Genomic DNA, 13,368 nt, shown 5'->3' with positions numbered 1-13,368 from the left:
ATTATATTCAACTGAAAAGTTTGTAAAGTACATGTAGACCTTATTTACCACTAGTACAATTGCATAAACTTCAATTCAAACCCTATGCAGCTTAATGGCTTGTCGCTATCTCTCAACTTTACGTATATCTGGGATTTTTTCCATTACCTATGATGACGGCAATCGTATCTCCTGCAACAAGAAATGCTCAAATTGGCATGTGATGTCCATAAACGTAATTGTGTCCCTTTCTGCTTTTATTCACAAGAATCTGAACATTCCTTTTTATTTTTCAGTGTTGATTATTAATGCTTTTTAAGAAGCTTATTTTCCCTTTCATCTTCAACATGGACTGCTTGTTGAACGCCATTTTAAAAAATCTATAATAAACAGTTTGATCGTGCAGCTGCTTTGCATGAAAAAATATGTGCAGTTAAAAGCATCTGAGGAACTGCTGTAAAGTTAGCCTGGTTCCCTGACTAACTCCACTAATTCTAATATGAAATTCGGATCCAAATCAAACAAAACTGAACCTATTATCCGCATTTTTTGGCAACAATAATTTTTTTGTAGTTTTTGCTTTTATGCCATAAGTCTGCATTTTAAGCATCTTTTTCATAAGACTTATGGCAAAATCATAAGGGTTGGCATGTCTGCAAGTCCTGTTACCCTGTGTAAAAATCCGCACAGTATTAGTGCTTGGCCAAGATCGTGGGTACTGCTGCCAGTGAATGACTATAGAGTGAAAAAATTATGATAAAAGTTTATCTTTGATCAACCAGATGTAGATATATAAATGCAGTAATAATTAAAATACCTCCAGCACACAACTAACTATCATAAGTTTTGCATCCGTTGATAAGAGCAAAATAACTAAAAAATCTGGGCTATTATTATACAGCCATCACTGTATATTTATGTAGGCTTGGTTAAATCTGTAAAAATGGCAGTTACGTGGTGAAGCACGTTTCTTGATCAGTATACCATTTCACTGCTTTTGCATTGTAAGAGCTGCATTTAACAGGATTTAGTAATGGCTTTTGTACTTGTACTTATTGCAGCAAAATTTGTCCACGTACAGCATGTACTCTGCTGCTTTAGCTATATCTACTGGACTCGTTTTTGGTAACGCTAATAACTAAGCACACAAACATTCATTACCTCTGCTTTGTCTTGTTATATGCAGAACCATCTTACAAAAAAATATATTTTCTCTCCACGAATTTGTTTTCCTTTTATTTACATTTTTTACAAAGTTATTAGTTTTCCAACATCAAGCTTAATGTTTTCTTTTATTTGACTATTTATAGATCATTTGCCATCTTAGTTGATATTTGGTGTCCAAGTAATATGTGTAACAAATGTAGTTTTTAAACAAAATATGGTTAATTAATATATAATATTGTTTTTCTATATGTCAAGATACACACAAAGCTTCATTTAAAAATGCTGTAAAATGAAATATTCGGTATTATTACACTTGTTTGTGCCTATATCCGCTTGTAATTTGTGCAAAAAGAAGACACTAAGTTATATGTGCAACTTTTTCAATGTGTTGAGTTTCTTGTCAAAATATGAATCTCTGAGGTCAGTTTTATAAATATTTATTAAAAATAAGCTCAAAGATAGGCAATCAGTGCAGAAAATAGTCATTTACATGTATTCAATTTTTGTCATATACCTCACACTTTTGGGCCCCATGATCTCGGCCAAGCATATTACATATTGTGTATACTTGGATTTTATTGGACTATTATGATGAGAGTTTTCATTCACTCAGCTGACCAACTTACTTCAGCATGTTTAAGATGGTTTTCTCCCATGTTTTATGTATACAAGGTATTAATATTTTTAATATAGACACATGTCATCTTGTCCGGATGCTGTATCTTTCTTGACAGTGTACATCTTTCACCTGTAAGAATCATAGTATTCCTCTTGCTTTCTATCATCTGTTTTGAAAGAATCTTTTGCTTTGGAATTTTTCCATTGCAGGTCAAACTTCACACTGCACAATGTTCTATAATAGTTTCAGTTTATTAGTCATACTTTTATGAGAATTTTAAAGCTGTTTTAAATTATGAATGCTCAAGATAGTAAATGATGGAAGTGGCCCAAAGTTTGAAAATCTTATATAATTCCTCCGTTTTGCAGATAAATTTTAAGTCTGAATTAAATTATCACATATTCATATAGTCATTCTGAATGAAAAACTAAACCAAGTCTTTTCTTGTGCATACATTCATAACTTGTAAAGCTGTGGTTGTAACAAAATGTAATAATCCTAGTCCATGTATTACACAGTTTAGCTACATGATATTTCTGCTGGCATTCCTCGGGGTATTTCATCTTGCAATAATGATAATGGTGTGTTGGCTAAGAAAGCAGTTGCGGTGGCTTGGCTGTGTAAAAGCATAGCTGCCAACCTTCCAATTAGTGAAAATAGGGATAAAAATTAGTGAACTTGGACATGAATTAGTGAAAAATACCATGACAATAACTCCATCCACTCTGACCGTCAATACTACACTATATCAAGATCACAATATAAAACTAAAACACTACATATATGCAGAAATATATCTGCATTTCTATTTATTATGGTATTCATAAACTTCACTTGTTCTTGTGGTTATTTATCAAGACATGATACTGTGGCAGACTTGAACTTCCTCAACTGCTTGATCGTAAATTTGTTTTCTAAACAGTTCAGACTTCCCAGCTGGTTGATCTTGGGGACTAAAATTGCTGACAAATTTTCTGCAGGCCCAAAAGTCTGTCTTATTTTTCCTCACTAGAGAAAATACTCTTTCGCTGTCACTGTTGCTGTGAGGAATGCACAGGAGCTACAGCACTTTTGGTTCTTCCACAGGAAAATATGAAAGCGATCTTCAAGTCCGGGAATATTTGTCGAAACAAATGTTTAGCATGGTCTCCAGCTGATAACGGTAGATTGTGTTCAACAAGAAAACTCACAAATAATGATTCAGCACTGGTAGCTTGCAGGTCTCCCGCTGATGGCTTAAAATATTCCAGAGCTGAAATCTGCGAATACTTAATGTTCCCAAGTTCTGTGTTTTTTGCAACCAATGTGCTTCCTCACATCATCTCCGACACCATGCCCAATACTAAAATTTGTGGCACTCTGTGTGCAAAAAGCATGATGTATATCAATGTTTAATGGCAGAATGCACAGCCAATTTTTGATATATTCCAAATTAAACTTCACTTTTTGAGCAATACATTTCTTTTTCCTTGGGGCTGAAGACATTTTCAAAATCTTACATGTGATGCCGAACAGTAACTCAAATCAGTGTTGGTGACATATGCATGGAGCTAAATTCTGGTTAGGCCGCAGTTTCTCTCAAAAGCATTTGTAAAACTACTCTTATACATACAGAGTAAAATAGGCTAAAATGCTTGTTACAGGGCCAACTGTACCAATCGGCTGTAATTCTACTAATATCGCGACCAGCAGTACCGGACCGTTTCGGCAACTGCCAATATCACTACTAGCGCTTAACAGGAAATCGGTTATTTTATTAAAGATTTTAAATAATTGAGAATTGGAGAATTCGTGAATTTTTGGCTTGCGGTGTGAATCTACGAATTGCTGAAAAAGTCATGAAATTCACACCAAATTCGTGAGGGTTGGCAGCTATGTGAAAGCCATGTTTTATGATACGTATCCAATACATACCAGATTCCTCAACAGCAGGTTTTATAGGATAGAAGATGCTTCCTAGTCAAGATCTAATACAGCATATTGAGATACCTTCAGCTGTTTGAATAAGAATGTATACTGGTCAAAGAATGAAGATGACAAAATAGTTTTACACTGTGCTTATTTATTGGATCAAATACATATACTCACAGGTTTTTGTGGCTTGAATTCCACTATCTTAGCTTTTCTGGATGGTTTATGTAATCCGTCCCATCCAATTTCCTGTAAAAATGTTACAAATTACACTCATGTACACTATTTAACAGTTTGTGCGAAGAAAGTTTTACAAGTAAAAGTAAATATTGACAGAAATTACTTTTCTCCATGAATACTTACCCGATCAAACTAATGTCAGTAATAAATTCTGCTAATTCTTGAAAAGGGCCTTCCCAGAAAGACCTCACAAAAAATATACTTTCCATTTGGACATCTAATTACCTCCACCACCACTGCCAGGTGGCTACCCATATACTTTATGTTTACCATATTACGTTTAAGTGAAACACCAATGAAGACCAATAAATATGTATTGCATATTGGTGTGGGAGGGCTTAACAGTAATTTGATTGGGTACGTATTCCTGAAGCCAAGTTAAGAATCCATTACATGGCCACCATATTCTACCCAAGCCTGGAAGTCATGTTAAAACAGCAATGGACCCTACAGACCTGGAGAGTTGGCATGTGCTTGGAACAGTCATATTATAAGTATCTGAGTGTGTGTGTGGTACCAGCATGAGAAAATGGACGAGATGGAAACACCCCTCAAGCTAACATATGCAAAATGATCTGTACATGTCTCCTCCTCTGTGACTCCACCAATGTATGATGTAATGCAGCATGGACATGTCATAAATGCATCCTGACTGGGTGGATGGGGTGGAGTAGGAGGTGGAAGTGCCATCACAGTATCCCATACTACAATGTCTGCATGGGTCCGAGTCTCAGGTTTGGCCAATGTGGGGTATGTGGTAAAGCTTGCCAGTAGCTTCTCATGGGTCAGTGGTTCTTTCCGGGTTTTCCTGGGTTCTTCCTCCACCATTTATACTGGCCACCATGTATAGCCTATTTTGTGCTGAAAAATGTCATTAAACCTTACAACAACCCATACTACAAAATTGCTATAGGCAATATTTTTGGATGGAATCGCAATATGAACTTTGACTTCACCTCTTTCTGCAATCCAACTTTTTTTGCAACACCATGGACCCTGCTCCCTCTGACCACATAATGCAAACACAGCAAGAAAATTGGTGATGTGCATTTTGTGCTGGCATGGCGGGTCTCATGACTGTCCTTGGTGACTTACATTTTCATTAAACCTATTTTGTCACCACTGATATCTATAATGACAGTCAATAACAAAAACAAAATCCTTAAGTTTTAGTCCATTTAATAATTATATTTGTAAAGGAACATTTTATGAAAGACAATATCATATATCTTAAAGTGCACCTATTTGGGGAAAAGTCCATATATTTTTCTCCCTAATATCATTCCAATCCAAAGAATTAAAAATAACCATTCCATCTCTGCAAAAGTGGAACAGACCTTACACATATAATAAATCTCTCAGAAATAAAGACTCTATAGAAATGACTCCTCATACACGAATCATTGGATGTCTTTCCTAATCTGACTTCAGAATCATTATTTTTATCATAAAAAAAGGGCAATCCCATGTGACATTTCAATACCAAAAAAATAAAAAATAACCTGATGGTGTCTAACAAAAACCTAACAAAATGTATTTGGAGACATCAAATAAGTTTTCCATTAGGACAGTATGTTATACATTCTCAACTACAAAATCAAAACATTAATGACAACATTCACTCCTTGGGTTTGGGGATGTAGAATTGGAGACCAATGGAAGCAAGCATTATGCCGAGATGTTCCCATGATGATGTTCTAGATGAGGAGGTCTTGGATTTTTAAAATAGTCTAGTTTATACAGAGAATACGATTTTGTATTATAAGGATTTTACCCTTTTGTTTAGGGGCCCCGAGTAGCCGAGTGGTCGAAAGCGCTCTCCGTTACAGATCACTGCCATCTCACCTCTGTCTGCGTGGGTTAAAGTCTCAGATTCAGCTAATGTGGGTATGTGAGAAAGCTTGCCAGTAACTTCTTGTGGGTCAGTGATTCTTTCAGGCTTTTTCTGGGTTCTTCCTCCACCATTAATACTGACTGCCATGTATAGCCTATCGTGTGCTGAAAAATGGCATTAAACCCTAAAACAACTACAACAACAACAACCCTTTTGTTTGTTTTGTATGCCTTATTTGAAATATCTAAACTTACTTGGTACTATATATCCAGAATGTTAATGATACTGTTTAACAACATAATGCCTTATTAACAACATTTGCATTAGTACATTTTATTTCCTAACATGGAGATATAAAAATGTTCCTCTGATAGTTCAAATGAGACAGAACACTTAAGCAACTCACAACAGCAGCAGTATCTTGTTCTTCCATAACTTCCTCAACAGGGGGGCAGAAAGGGTCTTCTCCATTGTCCTGATCCCCATCATCATCTACACCCATTGCTGGATCATGCACTGCAATTACAAAATGTATTTATCAGGTTCTTATCAGACTATGTTCTCAATATATGCCTTGCTTCCTCAGCTCCACTTTCCTAAATTGTTTTAATACATAGTGTCTTCTATCTGTTATGCTTTTTATGTTACAAGCATTAATGTTTCATCATATCCTATCTTTTAGTCTTCCAGCTAAACTAAAAACATGTTCTTATGATTTAAAAATTAATCAATTTATATATTTTGTGTTTTAAAAAAAGTTATATTTGTAATTATTCAAAACTCTGCTGCTAGAAAGTCATTGTAAAATACAAACAAACTAGACATAACAATCAACACTATTATTTACCTATTATATATACTCTACATTTTTATTACAAAAATTGATGAGGTAACTAATTTTTGCTAAAGTTGTGTTCACTTTACAGCTTTTGGATGTGATTTGCATATCAGTACTATATTGGGTACATGCTGGAGGATAATGTCAATCTGTACATGTAGATGTACCAACAAGTTTAAACAGGAGCCAGCTTTTTATTGTTATATTATTTTAAACTGATGAAGACAGCAAACCATTATATCAATCGGTTTATTTTTGCCCAATTATAGTTAACTAAAATTTTATATTGTAAATATGCTGACAAAAAATTAAAAAAGAAACCAATTTGTTCTAGTAAAATGTTTCTTTGAGAATACTTACCACAACGTAATACTTTAGGAGAATTACTACTACGTCGCAAATCCAGCCACCCCAGATAAAACTTTTCGCAAAAACTCGGACACTTAAGAAATTCTCTGGATGGAATGCTCTAAATAAGCATGGAACCTACCACTGCATCAATTCAATTCTTGTTCCTAGGGGACACATTCTTTTTACTTGAACATTGATTCCAAACCTAGTCAACCGAACCTTGAAAAGGTATGGGGTTGGAGATGTTCTTGTGGACAAGGAGATTGATTAGTCTCTGCAATGGATGGTGTTTGGACCCATTTTTGCATTCCAACGCAAACTCAAAAGCATAAAAGAGTTGATTTAGTGTGCTTAGGTCGAGGACCAACTGTTCAGTGCTGCATTATAGCTGAAGAATGTGGCCAAAAGCTAGTAGGGCCAATGAACGTGATAAAGAGTCCCCAGGAAACCTGTTGAGTCCTGAGTCCCATGAAATCATGGTAAATCTTCCTCATTCAGTCATGAAAGATTGGAGACTTCTCCCTACAGGGAAATGTGATAAGGACATGAAGAGGGGTCTGTACACGTCATCAAAATAGGGATGGTCTTGTGGAAACAACTGAAAGTAGAACCTTCCAAATTTGATTTTCACCTGATGTCAGAACCAAGAACAGGCAGATGTGAGAACCAAGGACAAAATTTTGATGGGATTAGGCAGGAAACTTCAGCTGGCAAGGCGGAGTTCATTCATCCAAGCAGAATCTAATAACGGCAAGAGAACCTGAATGCCAGTATTGTTGTTTATAGATTGAGGTAGTTAAGTCAACATCTCCTATGCTACCTGCACAGTTTTTGGAGAAAAATGTTGATGATGGTGATCAACTATATTTGCGAGTCAGAATCCATTTCTTCTAAGGTGTCACTAAGTACTGACTCTTGGGTAGCAGATGCTAGAGGGCAAGTGAACAGACATTTCTTGAAAACTGAGACCCCAAGATGGACATCATAGATCTGAAGTGTTTTGAGGTACTATGTGGGCAAGAAATATCCAGGAGGGTGTTTATATAAACTGTGCATCGTCCACAGGAGTGCCTAGCAGCACCATGCGAGTTGGACTGATCTATGTATAACTGGTCTTAGTGCATTCTTGGGTATTACAGAACTAAACTGGGTATCATATGCAAGTTGTGGAACTGGGCAAGTTCACTTTTTGGTGGCTGACACTGTATGATTGAAAGTGGTTGTGGCCCATCGCAATCAGAGTTATATGGCCAAGTCCAGTCATGAAGGAACATTTTGGCTGGCATGACATCCACTTCTTGAGGATGGGATGGCCAATTGGATATTGGTCCACGTTTCTGGTTACTTAAGGTAATTCTGATATGTGAGACTGCAACTGATGCTTCTTGCTGCTCTCAGTTTTTGCTGCCCATAAAAAAATGACTTGAAGTCATGTGTGAAAGCAGATGTTTTGTCCCCAAAGCTGTGACTGACTTCTGTCCATAACATACAAGTCTGATAGATATTTAACTGTAGAAACAACACATGTTGAGTGGTTGTTAGACTGGTCTTACCCGTGGTCTAAATCTGCAAGACAAAATACAGCAGACACTATATACATAAAGTGTAGTGTCCTGCTTTTTGTACAAGTAAGAATCTGTGCATGGTTAATCACTATGATAAATACCTGTAGTGGGCTGCACTTGGCCTGCACTGGCAGAGAAATATAGCCTCAGTAATAACATGTAGAAAGTGGATGCTAATCAATTCTAGTTACAAATAACCTGTAAGCATGTGAATTTTGACTGTACAGGTAGAATCAGTGGAGTATCGCTTATAGAACTTATATGTACTAACCAGCAAATAATCAATTCAAGTAACAGTTTACCTCAGCAAGATTCAAATGGTCAGCCAACCTAAATTGCCCCACTGAAGTGGGAGTGATCAAATCTCAGGCATGAACATGACTGTTTGATTAAGAGGACATCAAACAGGGCGCTAATGTGCTAGCAAGGCCTGCTGAAAGAGAGGGCCAAGTGGGATCAAGTCTGCTGCCATACAATAAACCAAGGAGTTGCAAAAACTCTCCTGCTGAAATCCAAGTCCTGTTGGAAATGGACTCGACGAGTTCAACAATTCTGGTAACACGAACACAAGGGGTCACACCAGATTCTGATTGGTTAAGAACTTGGACGAAGTTCTGGGATGGATTTACGTCTGGCTTTCCCAGTTCATGAAAAAGCCTAGATGATCTAAAGAGAACAAAGATCGTTCCTGCCATGGAGTAGGAAAGAACTTACCATGTGTTTCTGTAGGATGCTGCCGTCGATGTAGATGATGTCAGCCAGAACAGGGAGACGATGTGACCTATTGTCTTATTGAAAGGCCAGGGGCTGATTATGTAACCAAAGAGAAAAATGGTGAATTAATAACTGTGTGGTGGTAAGCAGAATGGGGAAACTTGCAAAAAACAGGGTGGACAGGGACATTAAAGTATGTGTCTGTCAGATCGAGACTGATGGCAAACTCGCTCCATATGATGGAGAGGAAGAATGACCCTGCTGTCTCCATCTTGAATTGGGTGAAAAGACTCCAGTCGATGATGGGCCTCCACCTGCTGTTTGCATTCTGAAAAGAAAGTCTTGAATAAAACGCTGAGGAATGTGGCCTTAGTACAAGCTCACAGGCCTGTATCCCCTGATGTTAAAAGCCATTATTCTCCTGATCTGACAGTGTATTCATGAATAGGGGAGAGGAGATTGTAGATGAATGAAACCCAAAGCCCCTCGGAATGACTTGGATCAGCTCTCCCTCCTTTCCGAGTGGAAAGGGAGGTCCAGTGAACTCAAAAGCAGTTTCATACTGCCCCTGTACGATTGCATTCCAGGGATCAATGATGGTGCATGTGAGATCCCATGTCTTAAGACCACTGAACATACCTTCACATTGCTGAGGACTGGGTGGTTCCAAACTTCCGTGTGGGTTGAGCGGCAGGGTAGAGGGGCAGTGTCTGAGCTGCCTGCCTCCAATCTTCCTCTATTCTGCGACCAAAGCAACAGTAACCTGAACAGGGTTGCCCTAAAAGGGAGGGTATGATATGGTATGAGTGACATGGATCGCACACACGTGACACGTTGCATCAAGAATAGACTGGCCGAATCCATCAAACAGATGGCCACGGTATGGTGAGTAGCCCATGTCAAATACCCCAGCAATCACAGCCATCCCCACCCAAGCGTGGATGTTGTTGGGTGTCTGCAACGACATCCCTAACCAGCTCTAATGGGTACGAAGCAGATTTTTCAGCCTGAAAAAATGGACAAGCATACATAGAATATCTACTACATTCTTGTCAAGTGCCGGGAGATTGGTTCTTGAAGGCATCTGTTGCTGTAAGTCCCAGCTGGAAAGCTAACTTCAGTCCATTCCATGGTGGATTTGATGGAGTTCCGCTGCACACATTGTGATGAGGCCTAAGTGGGTCTAGTTGCAGCACTAGACAAGACAACCTAGGTGGCTCAATTCCATTTTCAGTAAAAGATGGGTATATTGGTGACTCATCACCCTTACTGTGTGCCGGGTCCTCATCAAACTCAGCTTCAAGCCTGGTCATATCTGTCCAAGACACGAACTCTCCCTTGAGGCTAAACCGTAAGCAATCTAACATCTGGCATTGACGACAAAGCCTGCCTTTCCAGCACTGCTGGCTGGTGTGAACGGTGTGAGGTCGGCCTGGATTCACTCAGGTCAACAGTTCTGAAATGTATTAGAGCCAATGGATTTGGTGTGAACAGCGTGTGGTCAGCATGGGTGCTGGCAGCATACAAACAGTCCGGCAATCACCGATACCAGTTGCAATGAAGGTATGATTGCATGCACAGATTTCCCACTGAAATCTCTGGTATGGAAATGATACCAACTGATGATAAAGGTAGTGATGGCTTGACTAGACAGACAGATCTATCACTAAGATTCCGGTATGAACAACTTGACTGGACTGCCAGTGTCAACTAGACTGCAGGTGCCGGTTGGGTTGCCTGTGTCGGCTGGACAGTGTGTAATGCAGTGCTGCCAACCCTCCAGACTAACAAGTAGTGAAAAGTAAAAATTACTGAATTTTGAACACAATTAGTGAAAATTTATATCATGACACTAGCTCCTTCCACTTCGATGGTCAGTACTGCATTATATAAAAATTCCAAAAATAAACTAAAACATTACTGATTACATGTACAACTATATTTGCCAAATTTACTGATATATAAACAAACTTCACACTATTTGTCTTGTTTTGATGCATTGGCAGTCTTGAATTTCCTCAATCAGGCCATGGTAAATGTGTTTTTAAAATGATTCAGACTTCTTGTCTGCAGGTTACTCTTGGTGACTAAAATTGTTGCAAATTTTCAGCACCTAAGGAGGCATTTAAAGTTTGCCTTATTTTTGCTCACAATAAGAAATAATCTTTCACTATCACTTTTGCTGATCTCCAACTAAGAAAGACAGGTTATGTTCAACAAGAAAGCTCACAAACAATGCTTCAGCACTGGTAGCATGCAGGCCTTGAGTAGGTGGCTTAGAGTGCTCCAAAACTGAAATCTGGTGGGGGTGCTATAGCAGAGTGTGCTTTCACGTCGTTCTGCCACATACCCACAGAGGCTCATATTGTTGTTTACAATTTAAGTCAGATATGTAATGTATAATATTATTACTACATGGTACATGTATGACAGCTAAACTGTAAGCAACAATACCAGCCCTTGTGCACATTCCCATTTGTACATTTCGCAGCACAATACTGTGTGCAAAGCATAATGTACATCAATGTTTGATGGCTGAATGCTAGGTCAAATTTTGGTATACTCCAATCTACACTTCACTTTTTATGGAATACAAATCAATTTCCTTGGAGGTGAAAAGATTTTAACTGCATTGTAGCTTAATTATGAAATGGTATTAATCCAGAAGATGAAAAGTCAAACAGTGAACAATTAGTGGCATTGGCACATGCGCAGAAAACTGAACTCAAGCAAAGCAAATTACAAGATATGCTAATCTTTCAATCTCAAAAACTCCAACACTCGACAAAACTGTCTTCATGTAGTTTCCTAACCTCTATGTGCTTTTTTTTATACCAATGTGCTTCCTCACATCATTTCTGCCACCATGCCCAATGCTAAAATGTGTGACACACTGTGTGCAAAAAGCATGATGTATATCATTATTTAATGGATGAATGCACGGCAAATGTTTGGTATATTCCAAACTAAACTTCACGTTTTGTGAAAAACATTTCTTTTTCCGTGAATCGCCATAGAAGTCGTGAAATTCATGCAAAAGTCGTGAGGGTTGGCAGCTATGGTAATGTCATGACGACTTGTGTCAGTGCGGCAGTATTATTATTATGGATCAAATGGATCTCTCATTAACCCCATGCACCTGGACTTACAGGCCCGAAGGCCCTGCCTGGACAAGCAAGGAGGCTTATGCCACCTGGGCTGCCTAAAATGGGGAAATATTCCCCAATGGGTTGGTATCGCCAACTATGAACCATAGGTTGTATCCCTTGCTTTATTCTGTCTTTCCTTCTCTTCAATGTAAAACAGGAAGATTGTTGTGCACATGCATGTAGTAAACATCCTCCTGAAACAGCACAAGATGAGAGAAAACTAAGCATAGATTAGCAAATCAGAATGTGACTAACCAGCTAATAGTATAAATTATCTGACTTGGCAGCCCTGACTGCCACTGACTACATATTATAGACGTGGCATACCCTTTCATGTATACACAATATAAAAAGCAGGAGTCATGGTGGACTTCAATGCTTTGACACTGCATATAGATCATTTAAATTAATATTCTGCAGAAATGACAAAAACTAAAGCAGAAACTAGTAATGGTTGAAATTACTAGGTCACTAAAACACTGCCTAACAGGCCCATGAACATGCTGTATCATAAACACATGGGCCTATATTAAGCTTATGCACAATGCATAGTTAATAAAGAAGGAACAATATATACATACTATAGACAGAACCAGCCTTCCATGCTCTGACACAAAAGACACAACTAAGAAACTAGAAATACGGTGAAGGTACTAGGTCGTTAAAACAAAACACTATTGTAACCACATATTATAGATGCTGTATAACAGAAACAATGCATATATAATATAAACAAAACAGGAGTCATGGTAGGATTCCATGCTCTGAAGTTGCATACAGAATGCATAAATGATATTTTGCTGAAATGACACAAGAAACATAAACTAAAGCAGAAGCTAGTAATGTGCTGAAATTACTAGGTTGCTAAAAACACTATCATAACTAACAGATCAGTGAAGTGTCATATCAGAAAGTGATGGTCCTGTTTTAAACTTATGCTGCATGCTCAGTTAATAATTAAAATATAATTCTGTCAAAACAGCATGAAATATGAATAAACT

At 38.0% G+C, this 13,368-nt stretch overlaps 1 protein-coding gene across 1 annotated transcript in view; it reads right to left on the bottom strand.

Moving 5' to 3' along the window:
- LOC149787800 (condensin-2 complex subunit H2-like) overlaps window positions 1-13,368 on the bottom strand; it is a 155,849-nt gene that overhangs the window by 82,229 nt on the left and 60,252 nt on the right. The window contains exons 10-11 of the mRNA XM_089974010.1: window positions 6,157-6,266; window positions 3,854-3,925 (exon numbers count right to left, since the gene is read on the bottom strand). Coding sequence (XP_089830136.1) covers window positions 3,854-3,925; window positions 6,157-6,266 — 182 coding nt within the window. The remainder of the gene's footprint in view (window positions 1-3,853; window positions 3,926-6,156; window positions 6,267-13,368) is intronic.

Source organism: Sinohyriopsis cumingii, chromosome 11, assembly GCF_028554795.1.
Source record: "Sinohyriopsis cumingii isolate HCF-2022 chromosome 11, ASM2855479v2, whole genome shotgun sequence".
Classification (NCBI taxonomy): Eukaryota; Metazoa; Mollusca; class Bivalvia; order Unionida; family Unionidae; genus Sinohyriopsis; species Sinohyriopsis cumingii.
The sequence above is the reverse complement of the archived record's forward strand: the minus strand, read 5'-3'. Positions and strand labels throughout refer to the sequence as shown.